This window comes from Seriola aureovittata, chromosome 8 (assembly GCF_021018895.1).
Source record: "Seriola aureovittata isolate HTS-2021-v1 ecotype China chromosome 8, ASM2101889v1, whole genome shotgun sequence".
Lineage (NCBI taxonomy): Eukaryota > Metazoa > Chordata > Actinopteri > Carangiformes > Carangidae > Seriola > Seriola aureovittata.
In genome coordinates, this window is record NC_079371.1 from 22001485 (window position 1) to 22021167 (window position 19683).

The following is a 19683-nucleotide window of genomic DNA, read 5'->3' on the forward strand; positions in this document are numbered from 1 at the left end:
TTAGACAATCATCTTTTTTTGGGTTCTTCATGCATGAATGCAGCACAGTAGGAGAGGGCGTGCAGCAGGGCTGCCAGGCGTCAGTAAGTCAATCACTTCTGCTTAGTTTAACTAACCACTTTTATTGTTTTTTTCTGTCTACTGTCCTGCAACAGATGGCTGCTCTGCTCAGTGGTGCACAAAATACTCAAAATATAAAAATACATTTTAAAATTTGGAACGACTTGCCCAAACTATGAAGACGTCAGAACTTGATAAACGAAAACATTTCCCTGGGTGTGCAAACAAAATGTGCGCTCATCCAATTTAAAATCATGTGGGATTCATCTGTTTACACAAGGGATCTTCTCAAAATAGCCTCACGCTCTGTTTAACAGTGAAACATCACTTAAACTCTCGATATTTTGTGCTCAGTGCCAGAATGTACAACGCTGTATCGCATAAATTTAACCTATAGATAACATTTTAAACCCTGCTGGCCTACTTCATCACACAGCCCTGAACATCTGGGGCTGCCAGGGTAATTGATACCAGGTTTGACTATGTTACACCCACACAGGTGTTTCCACTTATGTTGCCTGCTTATACCTCTCCTCCTGACACCCTCACTATGTTGACTCATGTTAATCATGTTAATGTGGGATTTCCGTCTTTATCGTTCTCATTAGCACAGTCTGGTGACCTGCATAACTGCCAGCAAAGTTTCACCAGACATGAACCCCAGCAGGTGAATTCAGCCAGAAAAAGTAGAAACACTTGTACAACTGTTTTCCTTTTTCTTTTTTGCCTGTAGTATCTAGGGTTTATGAGTGGCTCTTGACTGTTAGCAGTCCATAGAAACCTTTTGTAAACAAATTGTTACCCAGCGAGTCATGTAAACTACAGAAATTCATTATGAAACCCTTTGAAGCAGAGTATGGGCTCAGGGTCTGTCCACAACAGGTAGCTAATCCGAGTCACATGGCATCAGCAGGTGTGAATTGTTTCTTAATTAGATAGCTTGAATGAAAACCAGAGGTCTTACACCGGAAGTAACTATTGCCCTTTCTGTGAAAAAAAAGTTATTCTTGCCAACATTAGCTTATTTATCGATAAACCACTTACTTATTCGGTATGTCTAATTGGAAATGTCAGTGAATATGTGTGGTAAGACGCATTTCCTCTTAAATGAAAGGAGGTCAGTGAATGTCTGGGATTTACTTACTTTTGCGGTGAATCCTCAATAAAACGCGGGTTCAGTAACTTCATTTGATCAGCAGCCTGAGGTGCCCTTTAACATTTTATTCAGGCCACGGCTCCGCTCTTGGCGGGCTTTAGGACCCGGAGGTGCACCTCCCGTGAAGACGGCTCAGGGAAGAGCAATGTTATGGCGCGGTGTACCTGAGCGCTGCTGAGGAACAACCGTAAACCATTTAATCTCACCTACAACTCACTGTTACACTGCTGTACACATGTTGTACTGCTGGTAGCTGTGTTGTGAAAGGTGCAGTGGTCACAGGAAGCTGCGGCTCGTCTCTCAGCTGCTGATGGAGCACATCCGACTACCAAAGGTAACCGCGGATCTCGTTGCAGTGATTAGCCACAATGTCCGCATTACCTCAGTGATACGTAAACACAAACCGCCATGTTTACTCACAATTGATACAGAGTTGTGATTCAGATAATTAAGCAAACACGCAGGTTAATTTAAAGGGCGTGTGCAGTATCAGCCACGTAGGCAGCCGGGGTCTTCCTGCTGCTATCAGCTGCGTTAGACGGCTGGGTGTGTGCTCGTCCATCAGTGCATTTAACACAGCTGTAGTTTTTTGGGAGCTGAGGATGAGGATGTTTGATGCTGTTCTTCACCTTCCTCCTCCAGGTGGAGAATGTCAGGCTGCGGGACAGAGTCTCTCCCAGGAGGAGTAGGGTGGGCACCCTGTACCTGACAGCCACACACACCATCTTTGTGGAGAATGAGGCCGGAGTGCGCAATGAAACTTGGGTAGGCATGAGCTCAGTGCACTGACGGGGTGAAAAATCAGTGCAACACACAGATTGTATCCAAGCGTCACGTTTACAGTATCAACATGGTTACTCATGCCATAGCATTATGGAAGGTCAGTTTGTCTTCCATTTGTCTTCCATTTGTCTTAGGTGCTTCACAGTTTGGTGTGCAGTGTGGAGAAACAAGCTGCCACAGCGTCAGGATGTGCTCTGCTCATCCACTGTAAGAACTTCCAGGTTCTTCATTTTGTCATTCCTCGAGAGCGGGAATGCCACGATGTTCACCTGTCCCTGCAGCGTCTCTCCCAGCCAGGTGAGATGTGGTATGATGCCAGCAAAGGAATGATTTGGTGATGTTCTTGCATTAGAGCCAAACCATTATATCATGGGGTCCTTATTATTGTCTTTTATCAGCTATTTTACAGCTACATCAGTATCGGTGCTGGATTAAACATCCCTCCTCCAGAATAATCTGCTGCTGCACTATCATGAGATTTTTGATGATGATTGTTTGCTCTGAAACATCAGGCTCTAGTTTTCATCTCCTCTGCTTTGCAACACGTTGGTCTCATACACATTGGAGGCTCTCCTCATCAAACCAGTATTGTGCCTTGCAGAGAGTTACGCAGAGCTGTATTGCTTCTCCTATAAGCCTAACGTGGATGAGGAGGAGAGACGGCAGGAATGGGACTTCTTGGACCTCAAGGCTGATTACAGCAGAATGGGACTTCCTAACTCCCTGTGGAAACTCTCTCCCGTCAACCGAAACTACAAGGTCAGCAGGCCGACATCCATGACCAGTTGTACTATTTCATCCTAATATGGACATCACGGTTTCTCTGACGTTTCTAATGTCTTTTTTTTTCTTTTTTTTTCTTTTTTTTTTAAGGTGAGTGACACTTACCCCGCTGACCTCTTTGTACCTGAATCTGCCACACCTCCGGTCATCGTGGGGAGCTCCAAGTTCAGGAGCAGGGGAAGATTTCCCACTCTGTCGTACTACTCCAAAGAAAATCATGTAAGTTGACTACATACACGTTTTCTTTATTTTCTATATGCCTCCTATGTTAACCAATATCATAGGGGCATTAATCGTGTCTGACGCTCCTCAGACGCAAAACAAAACTGACAGAACCTCTGATTCCATCTCTGATTCAGACCCTGCACATGTATGAATACGTGTTGACAATACTTCATTTTTGCTCTCTTTGTTAGGCTAGTTTTTGTTGCTGAAATGTCATCTACCTCTCCTCTTCCAGCAGCCAGAAGTTTTTGTTTCACAAAATATGCTAGCCAGAAAGTGAGTCTCATAAACATTAAGTCACTGCTGTTGAGTTGTTGGTGCCGTTAGCAGTTAACGCTCATTTATGCTCAACGCTGGATGTGAATAGTCTTTTTTTTTTTCTTTACTCTGCATTTTTTCTGTCTTTATTTGTCCACGTTTTCCAAAAGCTTATGGATGAAACAGAGCAGTACCCCGAGAAATCTTGGGGGCAGTGTAGCCAATGAAAATTTAAAAAATGGCTGGACTTTTTGAGGAGAGGTTATGTGATATTTAATGACCCCACAGGCCACCGGCATCTACAGTGCTGCCTCCACTTTTGCCAGGTAAGAGGTAGATGATTGCGCCCTCCACCATCGTCACCGTGTTTGTTGATGTCAGAAACTTTGACTCGAGTGGATTTATGGCTTAACAACCATGCCAACGCAAATGATGCATGGAAGTATGTGGGCAGTGACGGCTACATCGTCTGTTTTCAGACGTAAAGGGAACATAAATGAGCCTTTGGGCAGTAAAAATTTTTTTCCCCATTCAATTTTCCATCAGTAGATCTGATATAGACACTGAGCCTGAAATTAATCAAACTGATGATGCTATGATGGTACAGAAGTAGCACCAGACTCTGCATTTGGTTTCTAGTTTCGTATGGTATGAGAACAGTCTTTCCGAGGTGTATGATATAAGATGTAGTTTTTGTCATAATGTTTGTGCTCCAAACGTAGTTAGGTTCACATCAAGTTACTGGTTCTGTGCCTCTTCAGCTGAGACTGACCTATTGATCATGTGGGTCAAGTGGTCGCCTTAAATACTGCACCTCTGCAGCAACACAACAGAGGTAGATGCCGATATGAGACTATTTATGAGGAGATGGAGCAAGATGTCCATTCTGGTCTGCCCCGACAATTCAGCTACAGTTATTCTTTTTTTTTTTTTTTTTTTTTTTTTTGAAAACCATATATTTGAATCAAGAATAAGCCTAAATATCTGTAATTCATCCTATTAATCCCTGACTGGACAGTTGGGAGTGCTTTATGTGTGCAAGGTCAGATTCCCAGGGCTGATGGTCCTGTGTGTGGATATCAGTTCGTACAAAGGGGCTCCACTCTGGCTCATGAGCCAGAAGGGAGAATCACACAACAATCTCTGTCCCTTTCCCTTGTGTCCCCTAAATGGAGATATGAGAAGTTGTTTGGCTGATTGTTTTAAATTGAACATGAAGAGAGAGAGCACTGTGAATTTGCATGTACCCTGATTCTCACATGACGGATGAATTTTATGATCTACATGTCATGCCGAGTAATAATTCACTTAAAATCAACTGTCAGACGAGTAAACATTCCCGCGTGAAACCTGAGCGCCTCTTGCCTCCTCCCAGGCTGCCATCTGCCGCAGCAGCCAGCCTCTGTCAGGTTTCAGCGCTCGCTGCCTGGAGGATGAACAGATGCTGGAGGCCATCTTGAGGTCCAATCCCCGCAGCGACTTCATGTATGTGGTGGACACCAGGCCTAAGGTGAGCCCTTTGTGCCTAAGGAACGGCCTGCGAAAATACAAGCCATGCAGTACTATGCTGTATGTTCAGGTGGGCTTTATTTTCCATGCTGCGTTTTGCCAGCTGGATGTGCTCACAGCAAAAGTCTTGAAAACATCCTGGCTCTGTACTAGCTGAACCATGATCAATATTATATAATGGAGATTTGTGTAAAAACCCCACTTTTGTATGATTTTTGTTCTTGAAACACTCTTAACTGACAATCATATGTTTTTGTAGCTGAATGCGATCGCAAACCGAGCTGCGGGAAAAGGCTACGAGAATGAAGATAACTACTCCAACATTAAATTCCAGTTCATCGGCATCGAGAACATCCACGTTATGAGGAACAGCCAGCAAAAAATGCTAGAAGGTAATAATCACGTCCTGTGCAGACAATCTGTGCCTCACTGACTTTTAGAGTTACATACCGTAGAAACAGTTTGGAGGCCACAGCAGTGCATTCCTGACTGTGACAGAAATGTCTCAACACATCAGTGTTTGTGGAGCAAAATGTATATTTTCTGGCACTGCCTGTTTTAAATTTGCTGCTTCTTCCATAACTAAAGCAGAGCGAGACCCCATGCTACCCCCTGTGGTTTTCATGTGCACTCATGCAGACTGGACTGTGCTGCAATCAGACCTCAAATGAGCCCACAGGAGAATTTCTGGGTATTGTGCAGGGGTGCTCCTAGGAAGACTTTGAATCCATCTGGATTTTATTTCAGAGCTATTTTGGTTTCCCAGAGTGGACAATCCAGGACCTTATCCCCCAAAGAGAGACAGAGGGCGTGAGAATGATGTGATTTTAAGTCTTAAAAGTTATAGCTGTTCTTAGTTGTGATAACTCTTTGCCCCCTGGCAGCGCAAGGGAAGTCTTTAAATGCTGGAGACAGCGCCTGCCCTTCAGAGCTCGCCTGACTCTCCCTACCCGATCGTACACTTCAATAAGATTTAGAAGACCCCCCGCCTGGCAGCATGACCTCAAACATTTCTTCTAAGTGCAGCACACCAAGTGTTACAAAACCAAAGGCTGAATAAACCTGTTCACCTGCTCACTCTCCTATCAGTGGCCTCACAGCACTTTTACAGGTCAGCAAGCTGATGCGCTGTCAGCAAAAAACACTTAGTCACCTCAGTCAGCAGCTTAATGAGTGAGGACGGAGCAGATGTTTTCATACAGTAACCTCAAAGTGTCTGAATTATGAGTGTTAATGTGATAAATTGTCTTCAGCAAATAAAATGTTAGCCATGGAGAAACGGGTTCATGTCACTTCCTCTCAGGGAACTCACAAATATTTACGTTGAACCCTGAAGATGGAAAAATAAATTTTAGGTTCTGTTTTGCAAGATAAACAAACATAATGCAGGAAGCCTTATGGTACAGAAATGGATCTGCATTTAATTGTCTGCCTCGTGTGATTGTGTTTGAATATGGCTTTGTCTTCATTCATATTTTTAAAAAACACTATAAAAAGACTTAAGTCTGCAGCCACACTGCAGCTGTTGTGTGAGGCTGCACTTAGGCACAGGAGTTAGTTAAGGCTAATGTCAGCATGCTAACATGCTCACACTGACATTAACGTGCTGATCTAAGCAGGCATAATGTTGTATCATGATGAACATTATATACCATCTTACTTTAGCGTGTTAGCATGCTAACGTATGCTGATAAGCACTAAACTCAAAGTACAGCTGATGTTGATGGTAATTTTGTAAGTCATTTGATCATAAACCCAAGCGTTGGACAAATTAGAAATGAGTCATGGCAATGAAAATTCAGGGGATTACCAAAGATTACCAAATCTGCTTGATGGGGGACATGTATGAAAATCTGGGACCCAAGAAAAAGTCAACCCTCTGGTGGCACTGGAGGAAAGGTCACAGAGACAGTAAATTATGAGTCATCCTCTAGGGACCATGAATGTCTCTACAAAATTTCATGTCAATCCATCCAGTAGCTGTTGAGATATTTCAGTCTGGATCAGTGGTAGATGTGTCACTGAAAACATTGGCTGGCATCCAAATGAGTCATCACATGTGAAGCTAAAGGAAATCTGTTTGGGGGTGGGGACAAAATATACTCGAATGACCCATATTTTCCCATGCCATGCACAGACTCCCCCATAAATTCACAGTCATGGATGTTGTCCTTATAATGAAAGTGAACGTGTGGTTTAATAAAGTCCCTCAATCAGGTATGCTCCATGTTTCCTGCCAGTGAGACAGCTGTGTTGTGGTTACAGTGTGTGAGCTGCGTTCCCCCTCCATGTCCGACTTCCTGGAGGGTCTGGAGAGCTCAGGCTGGCTCAAGCACATCAAAGCTGTTTTGGATGCAGGCATCTTCATCGCCAAGGTCAGTCTGGAGGTTAATCCCCGCTGTCTGCTTCACCACTGCACTCAATATTAGCTTAGGTGCTTGTGTGTGTTGTGTCCTGCAAGTTTTGTGTGATACATATTGTCTGTCTGTGCAGAGATATTTATTTAACTGTGCTTAGTCAATAAAGAGAAGAATACTTCTGTTGCCAAAAAATGACTGTCCCTTTTGAGTTATACAAGTAAGAGACTTTTGGCTGCTATTTTTTCTTGGGCTCCACCAATCAAATACTTAAGGTAGTAAATGGCTGAGGGATGGGAATGGCTGAGGTTGGGGTTAGTTAGTTCAACAGTCAGGAGTTGTTGTTGTTGTTGTTGTGCCCAACAGGAAACTCTAGTAGCTGGCAGTTTCCCCTCAAAAAGTTTCATTTACCATAGGGCTTTTAATTACTGATAAAATACCACAACCAACTGTGTCAGACTTCTCGTATTATAAAAAACAAAACAGAAACACCAGGCAGCAATCAACAACAACACAACACAATACAACCACAATAAAAGTACATCTGTCCAGTTCCCCAAACTTCAGCAACAGGAACTCCAGGCCTCTGATTCAGTCCTGTTGAAGCCGTTTCCATTGTTCAGTCATTCCTGTTTTTAATTTCTGCAATGTATTGGAGGATTTTTAACTGGTGCAAACAGGAGAAAATTCAACATCTATATTTTAAATCATGCAATGTTGGCATCCACATTTACTTGCTTGCACACTTTCTTGCCGTTATTGGCGCATAGCCACATTTATCGCCCCCAGCTGTTGATCTGTGGAATAGCATGAAACCAGGAGCAGGAATTTGTCTCACATCATGCAAACACTCACTTGTAAAAATGTTACTCTATAGCACTAATAGTGGACAGAAGTCACAGACTATCTTTAACATTTTGGCCTTGAGGGTTTAGGTGTCAAAGCATGAGAAAGGAAAACTGATATATCCATTTTAAGGGTAAATTCCACCTCAAATCACTGAGACTATTGGTGTCATAGTTTGATATTCTCTTGGTATATTATCTTTTTAATGGATAACAGGCAGAAACTTGTTTGAAGTGTTTCTAATGCAGCTGAAAGTCACCATCAAAGGGCAAACATCTGTTCTGATAATGGGCTGAGGTTAAATTATAATCTATCACAGAGGCAAAATAGTAACCAAATTCTTCACAGACAGTTAAAGAGTTTTAAATGACCTAGTTGGTCTACTCCCATTTTTGGCAACAAAAAAAAAAAATTTTTTGCCACTAGAAAATCCACAGAGAGCAAACAGTGGGACTTTCTGCCCTATCTGACATAAATGATTGATGATATTTTCATGTTTCCAATTTATTTTGTTTTCTAGCCATAATTTACTCTCAACACCCTTAATGTGCTCTGGCACTGCACAGACTGTATTTGTGGGTGTGTGTGTGTGTGTGTGTGTGCGCGGGTGTGCGTATGCGCGTATGCGTACGTGTGTGTGCGCAGGCTGTTGCAGAGGAGGGTGTCAGTGTCCTGGTTCACTGTTCAGACGGGTGGGACCGCACGGCCCAGGTGTGTTCAGTGGCCTGTGTGCTGCTGGATCCCTACTACAGGACCCTCCGAGGACTCATGGTAAATACTGAATTTTTGCATTGAAGTGTAGGATTGAATCTTAGAAGTAGGACTGTAAATGTCACATAACCCTCTGGTGTCTCTGTGTCATATTAATATATGCAGCCACATTGTGGCTTTAGCTGAAAGTAGTCCATGCTGGGCTCATGGGGCTTGTCTCTTTGATCAGAAGGATTTGTGAAGGATATCTTGGAATCCAGAAAGAGCCACTATGGAAAATGAATGTAATGCAGAGGCCTCCTTTTGGGAATTGCCCCTGAAGTCAGAGGGAAATGACCCCACACAGAGGGTGAAGAGGTTCAGCCATTCTGCAGGGATTGACTGTGCACTGTGTCTGAACCTTTAATCATGACATACTGGAATTCAAGATGAACAAGACTGTAGACTATATTTTGGTTTTGTTTTTCTTCACTCAGGTTCTCATCGAGAGAGACTGGGTCTCATTTGGACACAAGTTCTCTCACAGGTTTGACTCTAAACACGACTTTCAAGACATCTATGATTCAGATATTTTGTTTTGATCTAACTATACATGCCCCTCTTTTCCAGATGCAATCACCTGGTGGGAGATCCTAAGGAGGTGTCTCCCATCATTGATCAGTTCCTGGAGTGCGTGTGGCAGCTAATGGAGCAGTACCCCTGTGCCTTTGAGTTCAACGAGAGGTTCCTCATCACCATTCACAGCCACATCTACTCCTGCCAGTATGGCAACTTCATTGGCAACAACCAGCGGGAGAGGATGGAGCTAGGGTGAGATTTAAACCTGCTGCTACCATCACTTTCTTTTCCTTTTCAGAGCACTGACATCTGGCCTGAGAGGAGACTGACGAGTGAGGAGAGGTAACAGCCAGTAGTATATTACATCACTGGGCTTGTACAAGTACAGACAACTCTGTCTTTATCTGCCATTTGACAGAGTGCAAGAGAGGACTCACTCTTTGTGGATTTACCTATGGACGAACCGTGCAGACTACATCAACCCTCTGTACAGGCCTGACCACAGCCAGACTCAGGGGCTACTACGGCCGTCTACTGCCCCCTACTGCTTTAAGTAGGTTGTCACTAACAGCAACTAAAACAGCTTAGTTTGAAATCTGGTGTACACATGTTAAAAATGCAGTTCTCAGTTGAACACTTGGCCTCTGATTGTCTGAAGAATGCTCATAGTCTGAAAGTGAAACTACTGTAGGGAAAGACACAGGAGTTAAAGGAGGATGATTTCACAGATGAACTTGGTTTTGTATAGGTTATGGAGAGGCCTGTACAACCGCTTTGACCGAGGGATGCATCCGAGGCAGTCTATAGATGATTACCTGAGGGCCATCCAAGAGGAGACGCAGCAGCTGGAGGAGCAGCTGGCCTCACACAAACAGGTAGGACAGTGCTGTGAATTCATACTGCAAGTCATTTGTCACGAGAAAAAAATGCCCCTCCAGTGTTTTTCCTGCTTATAGAAGTTGACTGTAGTCTTCATGTGTTACAATATCAATAGAAAATTGCTGAACTGGAGCAGGAGCAGGAATGGCATGTCACCCAGAAAGCAACCACCTTTGATAAGAGTCCCACAGCGTGGGCTCTCAGCAATGACCTCACTCTGGCCAACACCCCTCAGGACTACACTGGGGGCTTCATCACCAGCAGCCCCTGTCAGCCAAAAGCACCAGACAGCAGCATGATCCTCCTGCCCCAAGACCTGAACAAAACATCCGAAGCCAACCTCTCCAACGGCAGCGACCAGGAGTCTGGGATCGCAGACCTGAGTTGTCGTTCACCCGCCAGCGAGGACAGCACCAGGGATCCCGACTCAGATGAGGCTGCCTACTCTGCTGCCTGAGCAACCGTAGCATGTGGTGGAAGCCACAGTAGCTTCAAGGCCACTGAACAAATGCTACCTTCACATTAATCAAGTGACCCGGCTATTGCCGCTAACCTTAGCGAAAAGTCGGGTTGCACAGCTTTCTTGCACTTTTGTTTGCATGTTGTGTGGTGGACTCGCCCCGTTGCCACATACATACTAGTTAAAACTAGTTGCTGTAGCTGAATAGATTTTACTTCTAACCCCAGTGAAAGAAATTCTGAAAGTAATTGCAAAGCTGAATATAGCTCCCAGTCATGTCTGTTGTTCAACAGCAGAATTAACCCATAAAACTGTACACAGTTTAATATTGGCGTGATCTCAACAGAAACTAGTTTACTTAAGTAAAAGGCAAGTAAATGAACAATTCAGTGTACATGTAAAATGAGTAAGTATGAGCGCTTTTTATTATGGTCTTCCATACACTTAATTTATTCATTAGGCATTTGGCTTTACAATGTAAACACTTTCTGAAAACACTGCTACAATAATGGATCGCAACAGATTTATCCCCAACTAGAAAAGCAGTGTTGGCTATAAAAAGAGACAAACAGGACTTTGATATCAAATTTTTAAAACGACACGAGCTTCTAAGAGACCAAAGCATCATTTTAGGTGCATTGATCTTTAAAGCTGCTAAGTTAGTTAATTAAGGGGAAATCAGGACAGAATCAAACAGATAAAACAGTAACATAAGATGGAACAACAAATAGAAAAACTGCAGGGATAAAAACAGCCGACTCAAGGTGTATGCAGACTATAAGCTGCTGTCGCATTGTACTAAGAGAATGACTCATCTTTGAAGCAGTGTTTTGCAAAGATTTATCTCCTCAAGTCTTTTTCCATAAAATGTTTTGATAATTTTTGTCTAACAGCTGTTGTAGATGCTGTCGCACCTTATGGTCACTGCTACTCACAGACAGTCTGGGTTCATGATTTCAGTCTGGCCTGAAAGACGAGCAGTAATCCTGTTCCATCCAAAATGTAATTCAGATGGCAGTGAATTGGTGTATCAGTCCCAAAGAACATATAATATGAACCGAACTCACTCGGCAAACCACAGTGACCTCAGCTGGGTTTTAGAGTCATTACACTACAATAACCAGTGGTTAGTTGTGGCTGATTGGCACCTTATGAGCCACACCTGCAGATTTCAACTTCATACAGGATATCACGTGATATTAACGCTACACAATGGAAAATAAGCTTTGATTTTTATTTTTATTTTTTCAGAAGATGAGGGAACTTTATACATTCCTGCCCACACGACTTCAACACCAGATTTGTTATGATCAAACCAAATTTTTTACTAAAGGGAATCAACTGTCTACTTGTATAAATGACAGTACTACTGAACCAGCAGACGAGAGCATGTGAACACAAATATTTTGCTGTCTAAGGAAGCAGATTACTGACTGACTTTTTGAATATTTGTGCCATTTTAACTGTAAAATTAGGATTAAAACTGCTCACTGTAATAGTGTAGTACACATTGCTGTAGGTGCACTGCAATACTGCAAATGAACAATGTACAGATGATCAAGCAAAGCATGTTAAGATATTTTTGTACTTTGACCTATTTTTTTGACTACTGTAATCTTGCTTTAATGCGCTTTGTTTTTATTTGTATCAGAGGGTTTAAGTTGTCTGGTCATAATGACTTCTGACCTTGTATAAAAGAAAGAGCTTCATATTGCTGTTTATTTGTTCAGGTGGAAAAAGCCAAATTTATCAAACTGACCTAAATACAAAATTGTGTCTATTGTGTCCAAGTTCTTGTGAAATAAATAAATATATATGATAAATAAATACATTACTGTCAGTTATAACGCTTTAATGATTATTGTGTTCTTGTTTGACCTTTTTTAAGAGTCCGTTCACATGCATGGTATGCAGATAGTTTTGGCTTCATTTACTCAGGGTTTGAGATTTTTGGATAATCTATAGAACGCACTGTGAATAATTTTCATAGGAACAAAGTAACTAACTTTTGCAGGCTTAATGAAGAAACCCTCTAAAAATGGTTCTTAGCATTTATATACTCAGTCTACAATAGGCAAAATGCTAAAAAAAAAAACTCTATGTTCAATCCCACATTTCAGAAAGATTAACCAACGAGCTGCAGTCTGGTATGTTTGAGACTTGACACAAATTTATTTAGTCAAAACTACTATAAACCCAGTTGTTTCCCTTTTTCATCATACATAAGCCCTGGTACAAGAGATGTGCAACTGTGTCAAACAGTTTGTGTCTGAACAACTGCAAGCAGACAGCTTCATTTATTAACATGCATGAATAGACCTCTACCAGCTTCTATGACATTATCAAGTTTAGTCAGCAGCAACAGAAGATGTCCCTCATTAGACCTCCAATCCCTGTTGTTGATGTACATCTGGCCAGCTGTACTGGCCATGAGCCAGACCCTAAAGCCCTGCCAGCACCGGTGATGCTGTTCTGTGTCTCACCCAGCTGTCTGCTTTCATTTATTATCTGTGAGCAAGGAGAAGTTTACTTTGAGGACCTTTACTTTGTGTCTTTTTTGTTTGTTTGTTTGTTTTAGTCTTTCTAAACTGTATGAGTGTTCAAGAAAAGTCAAAACTAAAACTGCAAGAAAAGGCAAATTATTATGTGTGTACAACAATATAAGTGCAATGGGCAAAAGGAAATTGATGGGGAACTTACAGAAATACCAGGTCCAAGTTTAAAGGTGTAATCACTTTTGTTTGGACACAAAATGAACACATTTTCTAAGAATAAACTGGAATTTGTTTTTTTCTTTTTTAAGTTATTAAAGCAGGTGCTGTGAACAAATAGGACGTAGGTCATACGGCCATAAGCATACATACATACGTACATGACGTTTCAGTTTTACGTGATGACGTCGTGTTGTAGGCTCAGCTATGATGGCAGCCGTAGGTTGACATCGATACAATACTGAATATAAACTATTTAAAAGTTAGCGGAACAGCCCCGACACAATAACGTAGAACAAAGTAACAGTTTTCAGATAGTACACGCTTCAAACACACACCCGCCCGGTTTGGGGAACGGTGAGTTGACCTGGCTACAGCAGCTTTCCAGTATCTAAGTGGCGCCGAGTGTGTGTGTATATAAATATATGTAGGCTATGTATGTGTATGTGTGGGTGCGTGTGTGTGTGATGCTAGTTATTCGTCTCTTTCACGTTTTGCACACACTCCTCTTTATCTGACGAGGCAGCTGTCTGCTTCAGAAGTGCGTTGAAACTGTGCACAGCCTCCGACCTGAGAGCCTCCACTGTCCTGCTCATGTTAACCGGCGCTAAGCCCGTAGCCTGCTAACTGCTACAGGTAACCTAGCTAGCCCAAAGTGCTGCTGAAAACTGCCTGCGACGAGCCTGTGTGAACAACAGCCAGCTAAGCACGTCCTGCATGTCTTGCATCGTCAGCTGCTGCTGTTCCCACTGTCTGTCTGTGTTTATGTAACTTGTGAATTTAGCAGTTAATGTGAAGTGTCCCAGCTGAAGGAGGCACAAGCAGCTCTTAGATTGAATTAGCTCCCCCTGTGTTGAGACTGACACTGAGATATCTGTGCATTTAATATTACAACGTTATATCTTGTCAATGGTTTGTCAGCACTTCTTGGATATCTGGGGGTCATGTGTTCAATGCCTTTGTGCTGCCACCTTTTATTATCAGGTCTGTCACAGGTCAGTGTGTACAGGGCCAGGTCTATGAAGCTACTGTCTTCTTGAAGTTTCTGTATTTCTGTCTGTCTTTTTCCTTTTGCATGGTAAAGTGGCACTATGCCCGCAGCTACTGTGGATCACAGCCAAAGAATATGTGAGGTTTGGGCCAACAACCTGGAGGAGGAGCTGAAGAGGATCCGACATGTCATTCGAAAATACAACTACATTGCTATGGTTAGTGGTGCTCTTAGGGACACACACAAAAAAACCACAGGCACTTCCCTTTTTGATAGATTTCCACTGTGCAAAATAAATTCTTCATCTTGCAGGACACAGAGTTTCCAGGTGTAGTAGCCAGACCAATCGGAGAGTTCAGAAGCAACGCGGACTATCAGTACCAGTTACTGCGCTGCAATGTGGATTTGCTCAAGATAATCCAGCTGGGCCTCACGTTTATGAACGAACAAGGGGAATACCCTCCAGGAACATCAACATGGCAGTTCAATTTTAAGTTTAACCTCACGTAAGATGATCTTCCTGTCTGTTTAACCCATGTCATTTATGTTTCATTCAAATGCATCCAGAATTTTAACCTGACTTTAGTAGCATTTGCATTTAACAGGAAGCGGTTTTGGTGACACAAGGACTATATAGTCGCGTAGTAAACCAGAATTTGCATAATTAACATTAATGGTCCAGGTACTAGCTTTGAGAGGAGCATCTCAGCTATTTCAAATGCATACACTAACAAAACACAAGCCAGTATTTAAAACTCACAAAATTGTCCTGACTGCTATCATCCCTCCCTGACTGTCTTGTGTTTGCTATAATAATAGTGTGATGTGTGTTGTGTGTCATCAGAGAGGATATGTATGCACAGGACTCCATTGAGCTCCTGACCACTTCAGGGATTCAGTTCAAGAAGCATGAGGACGAAGGCATCGAGACGCTATACTTTGCAGAGCTGCTGATGACATCAGGAGTGGTGCTCTGCGATGGGGTCAAGTGGCTGTCTTTTCACAGGTATTCTGCTTTTGCAGTTATTTGCGATACTGTGAACGGCTGCATAGCAACAGGAGTCATACTCATTCTGCACATAATATTCAGAAAAATCAGACAATTTACAGAAATGGCAAATTGTCTGTCTCATAACTTATTTTCTTCTTTAGCCAGTTACTTAATAAACAAACCATTATCAGACAGTTTGTACTTATCAGAAACACAATGTGTTAATTATAGTATCATTGACCGTGTCTGCTCATCACCTTATACATAATGCACAGTATCTTTTATCCAAACCGTCCATATTATCTGTGTTTTGAGTTTGAAACCAATGCAGTGCATGAATGCAAGTTTTATTTGTTTTTGTTTGTTTGTTTTTTTTGTGTTGTTGTAAGATGTTACGCAGAACTAGGATTGTTTTGCTACAAACATGTTAAAACTAGAAAATATCTTGTTAAAATTTACCATTATATTTGCTGTTCAAGTGTAATTATTGGTGACGAGGCAACTTTTTACCCTTATTTTCTACAACCTGCTGCTTAACATCTTCATTTTGTACTCAGTTTCCCACTTGTGTCTCCATGGCAAACTGAGGCTAAAGATAACCAGGCTTTGGATATTAAACAAAGCTTAGGTTTGAAACATCACTGTCATCTTGTTCAGGTATTGAGAACACACTTTTACAAACAGGCTTTAATGTCATTATTATTTATGTTCTTTGTATTTTTGTTGCGTCTGTTTATGTTATATTATTTATTTAATTTATCCTGTTTTTTTTATTGCTGTCTTGTGAATTCAGTGTTAATCTTATTGGACAGTGGGTCTGTTGTGATTGAGCTGAGCATCCTGATAATCTTATTTCAGTTCCTATTAGCCACTGATTAGTAGGACACTTGTTTAATCCACATCCAATATCACGTGATAATTTCTGGGATAATTCAGTTGCTTTGTGTAGTTATTTGCCCTTGTGTAGTGTCCCATCTGTAGTGGTCTTGTATACTTGACTTGAGGAGAACGGATACAGGCATGACAAAAAGAAAACCAGTCAAGTTGTCCTTAGTTATCTTTGTCATGGCAAATTGGAAGGGACTGAATCTCTGGAAGCCTGATGCTGCGTGCTCTTTATAACACTGTTGAAAGGTGTGCATGTGTTTGTGTGTACGTGTGTTGCAGCGGCTATGACTTTGGATACCTGATCAAGATTCTGTCCAACGCTAACCTGCCTGAGGAGGAGGTGGACTTTTTCGAGATTCTTCGTTTGTACTTTCCAGTCATTTATGATGTCAAGTACCTCATGAAGAGCTGTAAAAACCTGAAGGTACTTTGATAAATATTACAGCAGGTAGCATAGAGTAGTACCGCCCGTTTTAGTAATTGAAAGATTCACACCTTGATCTCTTTTGAGTGTGGCCCTCAGGTTTTACTTTGACTAGGAGCATGGTCTTGAGTGATTGACAAGTGTTTCATTTTCAGGGCGGGCTGCAGGAAGTAGCTGAACAGCTGGAGCTGGAGAGGATTGGACCACAGCATCAGGCCGGCTCCGACTCTTTACTCACAGGCATGGCTTTCTTCAAGATGAGAGAGGTACGCTTCTGGAGTCAGTGAAAGGAGTGATGTTATATTAGTTTAGTGAAACTCAAATCTCACAAAGTCAGCCCAAAGTACTGCTTACACCCCTTTCATACACCTAAGGGTGCTTGTTCAGACATGGTCTCATGTCTGAACAAGCACATCCTGGTCACTTTTACGTGCGATACTAGATTTGACTTAGTTACATCTCTGATCAGTGTCAGTGCAGCACAAGTCTGAACTGAATGCCATCAGATTAGGCTAGAGAGAGAAATGTGCATCTGGTGCTGCCTTCTGAAGTCACTTTGATTAGTTTGTTACCTCAGCCATCGCCTCTTATGCACAGGATGAGTTTAATAACTACAAAACACTGAGAAAAGCTCTGAACCAATTTTAAATTGATTCTCAACATCTCTCTCTCTCTCTCTCTCTCTCACTCTCTCTCTCTCTCTCTCTCTCTCTCTCTCTCTCCCTCTGTATCTCTCTGTATCTCTGTATCTCCCTCTGTCACACATGCGGACACTCACTCGCACTGTCTGCCAAACAAAAATTCAGTTACTTCTGAATTAGACTGAAGAAATCAGTTCGAAAAAAATTACTTTAACTATTCTGGTAATGAATAATTTATTATTATTGTTCTGTCGTTCCATTAATTGATTGATAGAATAATTGTTGGAGCCACAGAAGGTTGACAAATAAACTAGTCACTTGCCTCTCTTATGGTCTTTACCTCAAATTTTCAATTTTGTAAAAAACATGCTTCTCTGAAACATGTACATTTCTCACAACGCTAATCTTGTGAACTCTGAGCTCCTGATATTTGTTTTTTGCAGAGCTAATGAAATAAAAAAGGCAAACAAAAGAACAACTGTTGAAAAGTGGAAATAATGCTACCTTCGCCACTGTGCAAGTCTTTGAATAGCGTAACTAAACACTGTAGAGTAGAGAAACACATCAAGAGGGTGCTCTCCCAAGCTTAAGACCCGTTCCAGAGAATTAAACTTGTGGTTTTAAAGATAAACTTACAATGTATTTAATAATTTAAACATTTTCTTTAAAAAAATATTTCCTACAGATGTTCTTTGAGGATCATATCGACGATGCAAAGTACTGTGGTCACTTGTACGGGCTCGGCTCCGGCTCTGCCTACGTCCAGAACGGAACGGGAAACGCTTACGAAGAGGAGGCTAACAAACAGCAGTCGTGACATCACTCTGAGCCTCTGCCATCCTGCAGTTCACATCCACAATCAGTGCGGCGCTGAGGCCAAGCTTCGACAGCTGGATGACAATAATAATGGAAGAACATGAAACACATACACATCGTTTAGCAAGCTGTTTCCCATAGGCTCTGCCCACCTTAGACAACTGAGTATGATGGTCAAAAAAAAAAAAAAACCACAGCTGCCCTCACACACGCCACTGGTGCGTGTGTGTGAGTTTAGTCTTTTATTCCTCCGAGGCAGCGTAGACAGTCTGGTTGGTTCAGTTTCATTTAACATGCTTGAAAAGATGGGGTTTTAGTTTTCCTAAAATGTTCTGTAGAAACGTTTTGCACTTTAAAGCTCTAACCTGATTTTATATGGAAAGCTGAAAATGTTTCTGGTGTCTTTCTCCTCTTTGTTGCCTTCTCTATGTTCCCATTTTACATTGCGAACATGTAAATCTTTACTATCACAACAACTGCTCTCACCACGCTCAGCCTTAATATTAGCTGCATTCTTTTAAACTTTAATTTATTGTGCTGGTTATCTGACATTGAAGACGCTCCATTCAATACTGACACCTCATGTCAGTACGCTCTTCCTCGATCGCTTGACATCTAGTCTGATAATGAGAAAGGGAGCTCTCAGTGAGTGTGTTTACATGCACTTTAAAAGTCATTGACGTATTTTTCATTTGTTCATAAAATAAATAATGTTTATAATAACCTAAATAAACTCTAATCCCCCTGTGAGAAGCCTTTAACTAACAAGCTGGTGTATTGTGCTTGTAGATGGGACGCTGAAACGCGTGAGCACCATTTCCTCCGTGTTATTAGTTGCTGTTTTCCTGTTTGTATTCATGAAAATGCTCAGAATAGTTGCATTAAGGATATTTACAGTATGTACCGGGATGCATACGAATGATTTTCATCGGGGGAGTGTTTAGTATTCGTGCATGTAAACATCCTCATTGACACAAGCACACATCAACGTATGAACACGGATGTATCGCCTCTCAACATGGTTTTACACTTGATTTTGACAAAATTCACCAGAACTCAAAAAACAATTATAAAGTATTGAGAAAAAAAAAAAAAACATTAGCCTGCTTTCGGACGTGCTGAGGCCGCCCTGAACTACTCTGTTGAGAGTAAAATTTCATTTTTAATTGAAGTTAAGGATTTGAAGAGTTTTAGTGTTGTAATAAAAGAAGGAAAAAAACTTTTACTCATTGGGGGAAAACTAACATTGTTTTTTAAACATGTATCTTTTCTCTCCAGTGCAGTTCATTTCACTTGTAGTTCTGGCCTTTGAATGACACTTTTTTTTGTATTGCTTTCCAGATTCATGCTGCCTAGAACAGTCGCATGTACTAAAACGTTTGAATAAATGCTGTGTTGTTGAATAGTATCCTGAACTTCCATAGGTGTGTGTTGAAGTGTAGGTTCATGACTTATTAACCTCCCTCAGCGTCAGAAACCGATAACTGAAACAATTTTCTTTCTGCAGCACATCTCTCTCACTGTAAAGGAGTAAAAGAAGAATATGCAATATAAAAGAGGATTGTTTTTAGATTATTTTGTAAATAAAGGCTTGAAACTTTTCTACCATAAAATGCTCCTGACCGTTACATCTCTT

General features: G+C 41.6%; 2 protein-coding genes across 2 annotated transcripts; both read left to right on the plus strand.

The window, feature by feature from the left end:
- The first annotated feature begins 1331 nt into the window (after positions 1–1331).
- On the plus strand, positions 1332–12416 carry mtmr7a (myotubularin related protein 7a). The gene is made up of 14 exons (XM_056383416.1): positions 1332–1550; positions 1859–1981; positions 2134–2296; positions 2601–2758; positions 2873–3001; positions 4641–4775; positions 5034–5166; positions 7040–7149; positions 8623–8748; positions 9165–9214; positions 9298–9498; positions 9665–9799; positions 9995–10121; positions 10241–12416. Exons 1-14 carry the CDS (start codon positions 1527–1529, stop codon positions 10580–10582), a joined length of 1956 nt encoding a protein of 651 aa, XP_056239391.1. The 5' UTR covers positions 1332–1526; the 3' UTR covers positions 10583–12416.
- Positions 12417–13486: 1070 nt separating this feature from the next.
- Positions 13487–19455, plus strand: cnot7 (CCR4-NOT transcription complex, subunit 7). Its single transcript, XM_056382821.1, has 7 exons — positions 13487–13653; positions 14381–14504; positions 14600–14793; positions 15132–15293; positions 16446–16590; positions 16746–16856; positions 17917–19455. Exons 2-7 carry the CDS (start codon positions 14388–14390, stop codon positions 18046–18048), a joined length of 861 nt encoding a protein of 286 aa, XP_056238796.1. The 5' UTR covers positions 13487–13653; positions 14381–14387; the 3' UTR covers positions 18049–19455.
- Positions 19456–19683: the final 228 nt, after the last annotated feature.